The 14,527-nt window shown below is 47.1% G+C and overlaps 1 protein-coding gene across 4 annotated transcripts; it reads left to right on the top strand.

Moving 5' to 3' along the window:
* The first annotated feature begins 604 nt into the window (after window positions 1–604).
* On the top strand, window positions 605–14,172 carry rbm14b (RNA binding motif protein 14b). Of its 4 annotated transcripts, none has more exons than XM_084923890.1 (5): window positions 608–851; window positions 3,396–3,506; window positions 4,959–5,311; window positions 5,562–6,609; window positions 6,839–14,172. In XM_084923890.1, exons 3-5 carry the CDS (start codon window positions 4,963–4,965, stop codon window positions 7,167–7,169), a joined length of 1,728 nt encoding a protein of 575 aa, XP_084780016.1. In that variant the 5' UTR covers window positions 608–851; window positions 3,396–3,506; window positions 4,959–4,962; the 3' UTR covers window positions 7,170–14,172. The 4 variants fall into 4 exon arrangements, with proteins under 4 accessions (XP_084780019.1, XP_084780016.1, XP_084780018.1 ...); XM_084923892.1 differs by lacking the exon at window positions 608–851 and adding an exon at window positions 884–1,101; XM_084923891.1 differs by lacking the exon at window positions 608–851 and adding an exon at window positions 884–1,143.
* Window positions 14,173–14,527: the final 355 nt, after the last annotated feature.

Here is a 14,527-nt window from a genome sequence, read left to right as displayed (position 1 = left end):
CAGGAATCACAAATCCAAATGTTTGATTTACAGCTAAATAAATCAGCACAAGTACGGATCAGTTAATTAGTGTGTATTTTTAATTAGGACCACTAGTGCTGTGTGATACTGTAAATACAGGGCCAGGATTACTGATACCGATACCGATACTTTTAACCTATAAAGGCAGCTTATGTATTAGAGAGCAGTGTGTCATGAGAGATGAATCATCATCAGTCTGTAAAATCTGCACATGTCAGTGACCTAAAAACATAGATTTTCACAATACACAATAGTTTATTACCACACGCTTCGAATGTGGGTTTTGGCGACCTGAAACATAAATGTTTCTGAAGCAACTTGTCTTGTTTAAATTTGCTATGGGCTATAAATAAAATAATAAAATAGGGTTTTGGACACTTTCCTCTAACACACACCACCACCCATCTAATAATAAATAAATAAATACATAACACAATTCAGTGGGCTACATACTCAACAAATAATACGTAAAGATATCGATCTCATCGTGCTAGTATCGATCCATTACCAATACCAGCGTTGATATCGATGCTATCGATATTAGGATCCCACATAAACAATAATCCTGCACTTGGATGTAAACGTGCCATCAATAATTGAGCCTCCCTCGCTTGTTGCATGGGGGCTTTGTTCAGCTATAATACACAAAGGCTCATGCGGGTCTCTGTGTGTGCTTGAGTCATTTTGGTGGCTCTTCTTTTGTGAGGATTCAGCATCCTCCCGGTGCAGCAGCAGCAGCAGCAGCCCTCCCCCTCTGCAGCCTCTCCAGCAGTATGCCCGACGTTCAAACGGAAGCAGGCGCTACCATTTTGAAACACAGCACCGCTTAGGTAAGATGGTAGATCCTTTTATTTAATCGCCTTTTCTGCACCCTTATTCTCATGTGGGAGCTCGTTAAAGCCCGCCGTCTAAAAGCTGTGAGGGGGCTGCTGGTTTCGGCGCTGTTGTAGGGACAGAGAGCTTTAGATCGCCTCGCCGTTTCACTGTATTCATTCCTGTGCGGGAGGAAGAAGGGGAGGGAGAAAAAATGTGTTGTTACATTGTATCGATCTGCCACCGAGAGTCATACCGTTGTATCAGGTATTAGTATTGATCATCGACGCCTCGCAATCGGAAGTGAAAGTAAGTGTGTTTAATGCGTGTCCGTGGCTGTTTGGCTGTCGGGACTTTGTTTGGCTTTGCTTTGAATCGCCGAGCGGAACCAAACAAGCATCTCGCTCTCTCTCCCTCTCTCTCTCGTGTCTCCATTCACAAAAACACGGACAGCCTGTCCGACCAACTCATCTCGTGTCTTTTCGGTATTTGTGAGCTGGTAAATAAAGCGAGCTGTGGAAAATGTGTCGACTCAGCGCCGTGCTGCGTCATCACAAAACAGCTTTCCCCCACCACCACCTCTGGTTTATGCTTCACTTGAACCCAGTGTTAGTGCAGCAGCCATACTGTATGTGAGCGGGGTTCACCCAGTATGGAGAGCGGGTATGTGTGGTGGTGAAGGTGGTGTATTCGGTAAACTCAAACCAAAAAAACTATAAACCCAGTTGTGTGGTGTTGGGGTGGGGAGGTGGGTTGTCCTGTAAAACATGTACAGGCTGAAGTGAAGGGGATCCCTACTATGCTCGCTTCTAGCTCCATATTTTTATTCTTGGGCCCCGTTCACGTTATTTACAACTGAAGAAATTCCTGGTGCAGCCAAACTGTCTTCTGATTGGCTGCCCCTCGCAAACAGAAGCTTCCTGTTCCTGTTCAAAATCCTTCTCCTCACATACAAGGTCTTGGATATTCAGTCCCCATCTTATCTTAATGACCTTATAGTACCATATAACCCGATTAGAGCACTTTGCTCTCGCGCTGCAGGCTTACTTGTTGTTCCTAGAGTAAAAGTAGAATGGGGCTGAGCCTTCAGATTTCAGGCCCCTCTTCTGAGGAACCAGCTTCCAGTTTGGATTCAGGAGACAGACACTATCTCTACTTTTCAGATTAGGCTTAAAACTTTCCTTTTTGATAAAGCATATAGTTAGGGCTGGATCTGGTGACCATGAAGCCTCCCTTATTTATGCTGCAATAGGTGTAGCTGGGGGACTCCCATGATGCACTGAGTTGTTCTTCTTCAGTCACCTTTTTGAATCACTGTGTGTTTATACACCTCACTGCAACGATGTCGAGGTCTCTTCCACAGCATGTCTTTGTCACAGATGGCCGCCCCTCCCTGAGCCTGGTTCTGCTGGAGGTTTCTTCCTGTTAAAAGGGAGTTTTTCCTTCCCACTGTCGCCAAGGGCTTGCTCAAAACGAGTGGCTTGATTGTTAAGGTTTTCTCTGGATAGTTATGGGGTCTTAAAATCACAATACAAAGCACCTTGAGGTGGCTGCTGCAGTGATTTGTCGCTATATAAACAAAACTAAATTTAAACCGAAGATGGGCGGAGCTTCTGTGCTCATATACAGAGGTGTGAGCACAGACACACTTTTTTAAATGCTGTTGTCATCTTCGGGTCAGATTTAGTAATGTGTTACAGCACAAAGTGGTTTCTGGCATAGAAGGAAGTACTGTGTGTATTTAGAAAAGAGCCCAGTGACAAGATTGTGTGTAAGTGGACATGGAGGATGAGGTGGAGGAACTCTGAGACTTCTAAGACTGACCATGTTGGATATGTATGCTCGGAGCTCCTTTCTGAAGGTGCAAAATATAGGGAGGAAAATATATAAATCAAGCGTGCAAACCGATTTACTGTTTGTGACACACAGTTTACTGCTAATTTAAGATTTAACGGAGGATAAAGCTTGCCCTATTTTTTGTGTTTAACATTGAAATGAACTGATTGCGCTTGTGCTTGGAAAATGGAGCAACTTTTGTAAATCACACGCAAAACTAACCACACTTACAAGTACTATTTGGGGATTGCGCTAACATGCTTTTTCCACCCCGTTCAGTAATTGTGTCTTTAAACTGACTCTGAAACTGTGGACACAAGCTCGCTGTCTGATGTCTAATGATTGAGAAGTCATTATCCAAAGAGCGTACGCGGGATAATCCTCCTTTCTCACTCTCAGAATCACCAAATTTTGCATTACTATTTGCTAAAGATCTGTTTTGCACTGTGTCAGTCTCATTTTTCTTTAACATAATTTTGTATTATTTTATCATTGTTCCATATAAAACTTTGTAAATATTCAATATGAGCCCCTGACCTGTTTATTGTAGATTATACTACTTTTATTATTATTCTTAATGCTGCTGAAAACATGAAGCATTAATATGGGTAAAATACATCTTAAATGTGGCCAAAATCAAAGGTTTATTTACTCAGATAATTAATCATTAAGTAAAATATCCATCTATCTGTTCATCTTACAAAATTCACTTATTTTCTTTGCAGCATGACCTAAAACAAGAGACACTGGGTCCACCGGAAGCGATTTGTTCCTCTCGTGTCACTTACAAACTGACGGCTCATCACTTGCAAGCGTTCCAGGATCCGGTTGCCTAGGTAACCCACTAATATGCTTACTGACAGGTCATATGGTAATCAACACTATCCTGTGCTCACACTGACAGTCGCCTGGAAGTTGAGAAAAGATGCTGAAGTCACCAACTGTCCTCTTTCACTTTATGTGCTCCATGATCACCACATTGCTTCTGGTGTGGATGCATCTTAGGGCCGGGATTATGCTTTCCCCGTCAGTCCGCTAGGGTCCATTCAGGTCCGCTCCACATAAACGTCATCATCAAATGGTGAGCGAGTCCACAGTAGAGTATAGTCGAGGTCTTAGTCATCAGCAGGGTGTTTACCGAGGTCACAAAGCGAGGAAGCAGAAGACCATTTTCCAATAGAGGCCTACACAACCGGAAACCACAGACGTCGCCCCCTGCTGGTTATTCATATGAATGCATGTTTGAGGCACTTTGACTTAGCTACTTATCAGAAAGTTGAACGCTACATCCATATTTGTGCCTGAGATGACCATATTAGGCATATTTCCTCTAGTGAGATCACACACAACCAGGAATCGACAACACTGTATCAAACTGAGCTTTTAAGCCTGATTTATCTCACAGAGATTATTTCTACTTATGTGGACCTCATTACAAGAAACTTTCACCACAATTAATATGAACATTCGGTGTTATAACGGTGTGTGTGTGACAGAAAAATGAGGAAAACTGTGATAGGTCCTCTTTAAAGCACCCGGATTCATGAAAGTCACTATAAATGCGTCGTGAGTTTAGGAGCAGCACTGCTCCTTGAAGTTGTTGGTGCAAAATGCTCCATTCGCCTGTCTGTCTCCTCTGTATGAGGGTGACTCATAGCTGCATGGGTAGTCACAGCCTGCTTCTCGCGAGTGAGAGCGACGTCTCCTTAAGCGAACTCTGTGATCTCTGTGGCATTTAATGTAAATGTTTAGCGGTTATTCGCTAGCACGATCTCCACTGCTCTGTTTTTACATAATATGACTTTATCTGACCTCAGCGGGCAACTCTGAGGCAAATCTGTGGTCAGTGTGGTATTCAATTTGAGGAATTTGAATGTTAATCTGCCTCCTCATTCATGCGTAAAGGTTCTTTATCAAGAGTGTGTGTATATATGGGTGTGTTTAACGTTTTCTCCAAATAACAAGTTTCTGGGTTTTTCTCTTTTACTCTTTAAGCTAAAAATTGATCGCTTCTTTCATCTGTGATTTTTTTTTTAGTCGTCTAAAAATAAATAAAAGCTTTAGGCTTGAGATAATGACATTTCCAAGCTTTTGATGCTCATACACTGTGTCTGCTTTTCACCCCTGTAGTCTTCTCCTTGTCAGACTAACGCTGAGCCAAAGGTGTGTCTTCATGCTCACTCAGTAACTGTCACGTCTGGGGCAGCTGATAGTCATACCGTGTTGCTAATCCTTTCACTTATCTCTAAACAAACAGTCAAAGCGATGCTCCCCCTGTTTCTCCACAGCGCCATGGACAAGAGCCACACAGTGAAGCTCTTCGTGGGTAACCTGGCATTGGACACCACGCAGGAAGAGCTGTCGGCCATCTTCGAACCCTACGGTCAGGTGGTCAGCTGCAGCGTGCTGCGACAGTTCGCCTTTGTGCATCTGCAGGGGGAGGGTGCTGCGGAGCGGGCCATCCGGGAGCTCAATGGACGGGAGTTTCGTGGTCGGAATTTGGTGGTGGAGGAATCGAGGGGGAGACCGCTGCACTCCACCAAGGTGTTTGTGGGTAATCTGAGCGGCATGTGCACCACAGAAGACCTCCAGCAGCTGTTCCAGACGTTCGGGAAAGTCCTCGAATGTGACAAAGTCAAAGGTAAGCCAGGTCTCTACTCACAGTTGAAGTGAAGTTAAAGTTTAGATTCTGTTTTATGGTTTAATTACAGCTGCTGAATTGCTGGGAGCGCCTGAAAAAGACTGCAGAGTGCAAAGTTCAAAGTTAAAGCTAATGCCCCGATTGTAAAGTTGTGCACTTTCCTTTGGCACAGTTCATTTTCCTAGTAAGCAAATGTGATCCTTATTATTATCAGTGCACTGAATCACATCCAGCCATTGCTTTTCCACAGGCTATGCTTTTGTTCACATGGAAAACAAGGAAGATGCGCTACAGGCCATCGAAGCCCTGCACGGCACCTCCTTCAAGGGCCGGCCCCTGTCCGTAGAGCTCTCCAAGGTCCAGCCCAGCAAGCAGGCGCCGACGGGGAAGATCCCGTGTGTGAACTGTGGGAAGCAGGGCCACTATGCTGGAGAATGCCCTGTGGGGAAACCTTCTCTGGAGCAGTACCAGAGTCAGGCAGCGGTCTTGGCTGCTGCCGCCGCTGCGGCCGCCGGCCTACCACTGCAGGTCCAGCAAAGCGTGCACAATTCAGTCTACAACACCTCCACCTTTGATCCCACTTATGCTGCTCTCACAGGGATTACCACCGGGACACGCACAGATGGGAACCCGGTAAATCCAGCTGTTTATGGTGCCCTTGCCAGCCAGGTGTACGGTGCCAACGTTGCCAATCAGCTTTACGGAACGGTGGCCAATCAGGCCGCTCTCACGTCAGGGGCCACGCAGGTATACAGCTCCATGACACCTAATATTTACGGTCAGGTGGCTGCGTCCCCAGCAGCCGCCGCTGCCGCTGCCGCCGCTGCCGCTGCCTACACAACTCCGGTTTACACCCCGACAATGGCCAACCACCCCGTCTATCTGGCCGCGGCTCCTGGGATAGAAATGCCAACAGCGGCGGCCGCCGTTAATCCTGCCTACTCTGTAGCGCCTGCGATTTACAGCGCCGCCGCACCAGCCTACGCTCAGTTAAGCGCCATGGGAGCAGCGGACCCGACTACGGCTATCTTTGAGGCTGCCAGGCAGGCGCATTACTTCGCCCAGGGCCAGCAGGTTGTGGCTGAGCAGCAGACGGCAGCTGCCGCCACAGCAGCAGCTGTGGCAAAGTCCGGAGAGAGGGATCGTAGTCCACTGCGAAGGTCGGCACCTCTGCTTCCAGACCCTGTGATGAAGCCATTTATGTACCAGAGGGCCAAGCCACGCCGACCCCTGCTCCCCACGCCAGCTGGTCGAGCAGCTGAAGAGGCAGTGGAAGCCGCAGAAGACCCCATGGCCAGGTAGGATATAATCTTTGATTCTGTTTCCTGCTAAGCAGCAGATGTGAAATAATGACAGAGATCTTCAACTTTCATGTTTTCTAAAATGATTCTTTCAAGATGCCCCCTCACCTTTACAAATCTGATGTTGTTCTTGTGGTTTTAGCTCGTGTTTCACTGTCTTGCAAGCTATTTTCTCTTCAACTAAATTTGACCTTAAGCTAACCATCTCTGTCCTCCCCCGTCTTAGGTACTACGCGGAGTACTACCAGCAGCTCCAGCAGTACCCACAGTTCCAGTATGCCTACGCATCACCGAGCACAGTGACCGCCATCCCTGGCATGCCGGGAATGCAGGCCATGCAAGCTGTCCAAGCAGTTCAGGCTGTCCCTGCGATGCAAGCCCAGCCCGTCGCCACGCTGGACGCACTCAGGCCAGTGGTCCCCGCCGCTGCGGCAGTGGCAGCCGCCATGGCTGCGCCCAGGGTGTATGAGCCGCCGTTGCCGCCGCCCACGCGCAAGGAGGCCATCCTCCGCCGCCCCGAACTCTCCCTTCACACGCCTGAGCCCCCCTTCCGATAGTCGCACACAACTCTCTGCCCGCCCCTCCCTCTTTGCCCTGAACCCCTCCCACCCTTCACCCTCCCTCACCCGCCCCAATCTCCTCTTCCAACCCCAAACTTGACCACCTTACAGCAGCTGTATGTACGTGTGTGTGTGTGTGTGTGTGTGTGTGGGTGTGGGTGTGTGTGTGTCTGGGGGCTCTAAGTGTGTGGTATTAAACTGGGGACTCCTTGGTTTATTAACCTGCTTTAGGAGAAACTTGATACGCCAGCCTTGGTTCAGTTTGCACGCACACACAGTGCAGCCACCGAAAGGGAGGCTTTCATCTGTGGCGCGGGCATTCTTTGTGCTTCTCAGTTTTACTTTTTTACCGTGCCAGTCTCACACTTGTGCCAGTATTAGGCCGACGCGCTCGGCCGTTTCATATATGCCTTTATTTCCGCAAACCCAGTTATGATTTTCTAAGGCCGAGACCTTCGATTGACGACATCAGCCATCCTCCTTAGGCCTAGATGATCAGTTAGGGCAGCTAATTTGAAACCTTTTTTGCCTTATGTTGAAGAGTTTCAATTTGCAACGTAACCAGATGGAAAGTCAGGGCGACGCTCTCGCGCGTGACGGCTGCGCTGCGTCGCGTCCGGCAGAACCAAGGTTGAGTCTTCTTTGTTTTTTGGTTTGTTTGGTTTTTTTTCGAGGGACGTTTTGTCTTGAATGTGACGTGGGCTGTGACGCGTGTGAGCGAGTGAGAGGTGAGGGCTTGCTGACCTTGCAGCGCACAAACGCAGCAGCAAAAAAAGAAAAAAAAAACTGCGCCTTTGCCGAAAAGGAAAGGAGAGAAAAAAAAAGAGTAAAGCACACATAAACGTACTGTAATGTATGTTTGGATCTCCCCTTTGACTCCCTTTTTTTTTTTCTGAACCCCCCTCCCCTCCTCCCCTCCCGCTCCACCCTTACTCTAACTGCAGCAACGAAAGACACTGCTTCACCTCTCCCTCTCTCGCTCTTTGTAATTACAGTTGCCTACCTCTTACAGCAAATTTCAATGTCTATTCTTTTCTATTGTGTTCTCTTATATTGTCGGCAGTTCCCGCTCCTTGTAAAGGGACAGGGTCAGCAGTTTAGAGGGGGAGGAGCCAGATATTACCGACAGTGACTTTTTTTTGTAGATGTTCCGTATGGAGTCCATCATTTTCAGAGGCCTTTTTTAAAAATAGTGTAAATGTGTTTTTTGTTGTTTACCTGTGACGTAAGTCAGCCTGGGATGTGATGAACTGTAAATGGTGGTGAAAGGAGGGAGAAAAAAATCAATGTGTTACTACTGAGGGAGCAGTTTACAAAAGGATCTTTTAATCGCATCCTGTTGGAAACCACGATGGTATGTGACAAGCTCAATCATGTGCCTATAAAGCCTCGAGTGAAGTGCATTAAGTGGAGGGACCTCCCATTTTTAAGTGCTTTTGACATTATTTTTTAATCATTTCAAGGAGGGCGGGGGGAGCCCGACCTCCAGAGCTTTAGTATCCAGAAGGCTTGGAGAGCGAGCGAAGCTTTCTCTGGGATTTGTTTCACAGCTCTTAAAAGAAAAAGCCACAAACCGAGCCTTCACGGGTTCGTTACTTTACTAGCTGCTGGTTAAAGCAGAAACGACAGTGATAGCACCAATGAAGTGAGAGGTGGGGCAGTGTCGTCCACGTGCTTCTTTGACCCTCTGAATACCAGACCAGCTTTAGATTGCGATTGCAAAAAAGGGAAAAGAGCGAAAGTGTCTGTTTTAATATATCTGTTAGAGCTTGTAGAACTGGACTTTCACGAGTGGCAAATCCCACCCGCGTAGCTCTGCGTTTCATTAAAACAGCCACTTTCAAAGTATTTTGCAACTGCTATGTGACGGCGGTCTGCTGCACACGCCCCTTTACTGCCCTCCCGTTCCCCTCTCCTCCTCCCCTCCTCTCTCTCCCCCTGTGTTTTTTTTTTCTTTCTTTCTTTTTTTTTTTTTTTTAGCGGTTGAGCGACTTCTTTGCATCTCACGGTGTAATCTCTCTCTGTGTCGTATATACAGAACACATACCAGTTGCATCCTTTGTAGAACTATGTGGTTTGCGAAATGTCTTGTTTGCCATGTTTGAGATCGTATTTTTTAGAGAAGTATTTTAATTTTTTTTGCCTTCTTTTTAAGAAAAATATAAAAAGTCAAAAGTTTAAAAAAAAAAATCATTCAAAAAAAAATCAGCATGCTTTTTATTGAGAATATGTATTACTATAAACCTTATTATAATAAAGAATGTTTTGGCTGACACTAATGTGGTAAAAGAAAGCAAAGGGTTTGGACATTTCCCCTTCTTCTTCTTCTTCTTGTTTATGTTGTTCTTCTCCCACTATCTGTTTCTCTTGTGTAAAATGACCACCAGACCCATTTGACTGGGGACCCAAGGGGGAGACAGGTGTAGATGCTGGCCCAGCTTTGCTCTCTTTGGTCGGGGTAAGTGCAGGTTGGTGCTCCTTTCCTCTCTCCAGCCTCTCAAACTCAGTGCAAGCCAACTCAACCAAAGGGTTTTGGGGTTAATTTGCATTTGAGAAGATGCATTTCAGCGATTCATTCTGGCTCTGTAACATTAAAAGTTAAAAAAAGGATTTTTCTTGTAGAAATGATGTTTTGGCACAGTGAGAGCTGGGGAGAGGCACACAGATAGAATGGCCTGGGTGCATTTTGATCTGTGGAGCAGTCCTGTTTCCTTGGGCGGGGGGGGGTTTGATGGGTGTGTGTCTGGTCTGGTCTGGTCTGGTATCTCTCCCCTGCTGTACCAAATTCTCCCTCTCCGTGTGTCTCTGTGTCCTCTCTGCTCTCAGACCTGCATGTGTGATAATCTGTAACTCTGCCGCACAAACAAACAAGCCCCACGTCAGTCCAGCTCTTGACTAACTATCTCAACTGAAATAGGTCACCGTGCCGCCTGGAACGGCCGGGGTGCAGCCGTGCGTGAGCGTGGCGGCGTGAGCCATGGGGACGACTTTTAGCGCGACGCCAACGCAGCGGGAACTCGTTCTCTCTCTCTCTTCACCACCAAGGTAAATAAAAAAAGTTTACAAAAAAAAAAACAAAACGCAACAACAGCAGGAAAGAAATCATAAAGAGCACTGACTTCCCCTTTCCCAACCTGCCGCCCCCTCCTTTGACTGTGCCTTGAACAAACACTCCTTCCCCACCTCCCTCCTCTCCACACTGCCATCGCCACCTTCCTCCCCCACCTCCCCCAGTCCGTAACTCCTCCTCTGCTGCAGTGGCGGTGCCGCGGCTACAGCCTTGGGCTTCTCCTCTGTGGGTTTGGTGGGCAGGGTTTGGGTGGGGTTAGGACCCCTGCACAGGTCTCAGTCAAGTCTTGCAATCAGCTTTAGGAGGCGACTGGCGCGCCCTCTCTGTCCTGCTGGTGTGTGTCTGTGTGTGTGTGTTAAAGAGAAAGAAAGCTTCTTTTTTGTTTGTCTATTTTTCTGTGGGCGGTATTTCATTGATTGGTGAGGCTTGACACCCCCACCCCACACACCCTCCCCCCTGCCCTCGCCACCGCCGTATTCGCCGCCCTTGCCCCTTCCCTGCCCGCCCCGGTTCCCTCCTTCTTCCCCCTTCCCTCTCTCACACCTCCTCCTCCTTAACCCCGCCCTCCTGTGCGCCTCTCCTTTCCGCCGTTCACACACAAATACACAGCGCTTTTTTTTTTTCTTCCCCCCCTACTCCCGCCGCCACCGCCGCCGCCACCACCACCACCACCACCACCTTGGATCTGGGTTTGTGGCTCTGGCTCGGACTCAGACTTCCCAGAACCACCCACCTAAACCCAAACTACCCACCCACCCTCCTTTTGTTACCGTAGTGGCCTGGGCGTGCCAACGGACAGTGTATGTGTGGTGGCCCGCCGCCGGACTCAGTAACACGACACAGAGAGACTTCAGTGTTGGACGAGCCGCTTTGCTGAAACTGTTGAATGATGGGTTTGCGCCACACAGCTGTGGAAGGGATCGTAACTCCCATAAGACCTTAGCACCATCACAAAACGAGATAAACCAACAGGGGGTTTGCCTTGGGTCCCTCACAGCCTGTGTGCCAATCAGAAACGTCCTATAAGATCGGCCGAGCTAATGAGGCCAGTCTGACCTGTAGATTCTCACCAATCTCGGGACCCCTGTAGGACTTTTCTGGTACGGCAGCTCTGTTTCTCTAATCCTAGTGTCAGCTGGACCGGCTGGATATGTGCTATGAGTGACTTGTATGAGGTGTGGCTATTAAATAATGAGACGTCACACCGGTTTGACTCACAGAAGCTCTGTTTTGTTGTTTAACAGCCACGCCTCGTCTACATTCTTACCTGTTAAGACTATTGATGCACACACACAGTCCCGCACACACTCGCTGTATGTCAGATGAGTTTGTCTCACATTTGCTCCGACCGCTGCGAGACTGAGTCGAGACAAGCGTGGCGCTGCCTTTCTGTCCGCCTAACAAACTAAAAGGAGGTGGGGAGGATTGAGTAGATGACTTACTGATAAGGTGAGTTGGTAGTGGAAGGATCCTTTGGCCCAAAGCTACTTTCTAACCTCACCTTTCTAATCTTGGAGCATCCCATAATAGAGTCACTGGCCAGAACCTTATCAAAAGAAAACGTTGTTGCACACAGTGTCTGTGCTAATAATAACGAGCCCTAGAATCTGATGTCTCTGTTGCTTGGATACAAAGTGCAAAAAACCTGATTTTTTTTTTTTGCATTCACAGACACATTAAGTTTTTTTAAAAAACACAAATGATGAGTTCATCATGTGTGGATGCATTTCGAGGCACATAGAGGCCAGTTTTATTTCTCTCCAAAGGACCGCTGTGTAGGATTTAGTGGCGTTCGAGGACTGGACGTGTAGTGCAGTATCCATAGTCCTACATTAGTGCACGTTTGCCTAGAAAGAAGGATTGTGGGTATTTGACAGATGCAGAGGCCATGTGTAGATGTGGTGAAAGACCAAAAAGCACATATCCTGATATCCTGAATGCTGATTGGCCGAAAAGCTGGCTCGAACAGGAAAGGGAGCAATAGTGCAACTCGCCACAAAGAGGAACAACTGTGTCCGTTTTCATTGCTTTCAGTCACTCAGTTTCACTTTACTACAAAGGACCAACGAAAGCACAAAAACGAGGGTAGCCTGTGTCACTAAATGCTGCACACATTTACAACCAGGCCGCCATGGCAACAGCACACAACCACAGCGTGAAGTTGTGAGTCTGCAGACCTCAGCGTAGCACAGATTAGAGAAAACGTGAAGGGCTCTTTACACTAATGAAAACAAACACAACTATGAGTACTGCATGTAATACTGTATGTAATATAGTCACAGGCGATTGCCCCCTCCCTGAGCATGGTCCGTCTGGAGGTTTCTTCCTGTTAAAAGGGAGTTTTTCCTTCCCACTGTCGCCGAAGTGCTTGCTCAAATAGGGTCGTCTGATCGTTGGGGTCCTCTCTGTTAATGTAAGGTGTTACCTTCCAATCGAAAGCGCCTTGAGGCGACTGCTGTTGTGATTTGGCGCTATATCGATAAAATTGAACTGAGTACTGTATTCTGTTTCCACGAGTAAATCCTACACACTGGTCCTTTAAGCAGTGCAGCTGATGAAACCCCTCCTCAGCCTCCACGATCAGGGCACACGGTGCTCCAGTTTTTTTCCCCCTCCAGCCACCTCACCCCTCCCCTCCAACTCTGCCGGCTCCTCACTAAAAAGGCTTCTTCTGGTGCTTGTGAGTCTAGGCTTCCCGTGCTTGGATGAATGCAGCCACGCATCTCTTAAACACCCCCGACCCCCCCGCGCACCCTCTCTTGCTCTGAATTCACAGACAGACAGAGCTGCAGCCTCCTCTCTACTTCCACTTCCTCACCCAAGCTCCCCCTGCCTTCTGTGGTTTGGACAGCTGAAGAACTAAGATACTCTGCACACACACACACACATTTATATAGATATATATTTGTGTATTGTGTTGTTTTTTTGATGGGATCCCACAGGGTACAGCAGACACCGGCAGAGATGTACATCGGGAACAGAACCCACTCCGGCTTAGGTTTGAGCCCAGCCCTCACACTGTAGACCGTAATGCCTTTTTTAGTTGAAGCAGGTTTCATTAACGAGACTTTTCTAGGTCATCTAGCACAGATGAGAATCACAGAATCACACTTCTAATGATGCTTATCCTCTCTTCAGATAAAAGCATCAGGAGTGTCTTATCTCACACGTTACCTCGTATAGAGGGGGGCAGACAGCATGTTAACACCAGCAGGATGCAGTGCAGCTCAATACAAAAATCACTGCATTTATTGATCATTTATAAGGTTTTTTTCCCCTCATAACTGCAGTAATAGTGTGTTGGCTGGCATTAGAGTGAAAGGCGTTCATGTTATTTTGTCCATCCTTCTGCCCTTATATGATTACAGGCCACCTGAGGCCAAGCCCATCTTTTTTTTCTCCCTCTCCACGGACCATTTCATTGTCAGCAGTCCCACGGTGGCATTATGTTTAGCCATTTCAGTTCCCTCGGTTCAGCGGCCGCTCAGTCACAAACCTAATTGTAACCACAAATAGTCGCGCAGTAGCTAAGCTTCTTCAAGTAGGTTAATGGACCAAGCTTAGTGTAGTTAAACGAAACGCCTCAGTTAATTACAATATTAATCGTTCTAGTTTCCAAAGACGTCAGGGGTGACAGAATAGTGTGTCATCTCAAGAGGAGAGCAATCGGGATCTGCTCCTCTTTCAAAGAAATCGAATCCAGCACAACGCTGAACGATGAGGGGATTTTCACACCGTGAATGTCGGATCAAACATTTGCGTCAACATGTTTACTGTGAATGACAAATCCTGATATGAAGACAATTATACTGTATGGTTGTGTGTGCATATATTTATGCCTTTTAGTCTGTATTTCTTAAGATGTTGAGGTATTTTTTTTCAGTCTGCATGAACAAAAATCATGAATAAATCTTTTTGTTTCTCATATAATTTGCCTGAGTTTGTTTTTATTTGGTGCTTGATCCTTTGCTGTGTAGTTTATGACAGCAGGAACTATGCATTTTACCTGCAGCCTAATTTTAGAGTGAGGAATAAGATGGCGTGAGCTGCTGCCAGTGAGAGCAGTGCAGGGAGGAGCTGCTTTGCCTGGGCTTAGATTAAGCTGGAGTCAGAGGGGAGAAGTTGTCAAAATCTCAGAAATGGGTGTCTTAATTTTATTGAACCATGTGGGGTTTGTTTTTTGTTTTTTAAAGAATACATGACTCAGTTGTTTGAATTTGTAGGTAGGCTGAAAGCACAGAGGCCTGGCTTTGCCATTGAGGATCATTAACAGCAACAGGTGCAT

The sequence above is a fragment of the Perissodus microlepis genome, chromosome 3, assembly GCF_051167445.1.
Source record: "Perissodus microlepis isolate ML-2025 ecotype Zambia chromosome 3, ASM5116744v1, whole genome shotgun sequence".
Taxonomy (NCBI): Eukaryota; Metazoa; Chordata; class Actinopteri; order Cichliformes; family Cichlidae; genus Perissodus; species Perissodus microlepis.
The sequence above is the reverse complement of the archived record's forward strand: the minus strand, read 5'-3'. Positions and strand labels throughout refer to the sequence as shown.

What these genes read in the sequence shown, in the direction of transcription:
- rbm14b (XM_084923893.1), top strand. Translation starts at nt 4,963, where the DNA reads ATGGACAAGAGCCACACAGTGAAGCTCTTCGTGGGTAACCTGGCATTG. An exon ending in CGAATGTGACAAAGTCAAAG is followed by an intron (nt 5,312 to 5,561) that starts GTAAGCCAGGTC and finishes GCTTTTCCACAG; the next exon opens with GCTATGCTTTTGTTCACATG. An exon ending in GCAGAAGACCCCATGGCCAG is followed by an intron (nt 6,610 to 6,838) that starts GTAGGATATAAT and finishes CCCCCGTCTTAG; the next exon opens with GTACTACGCGGAGTACTACC.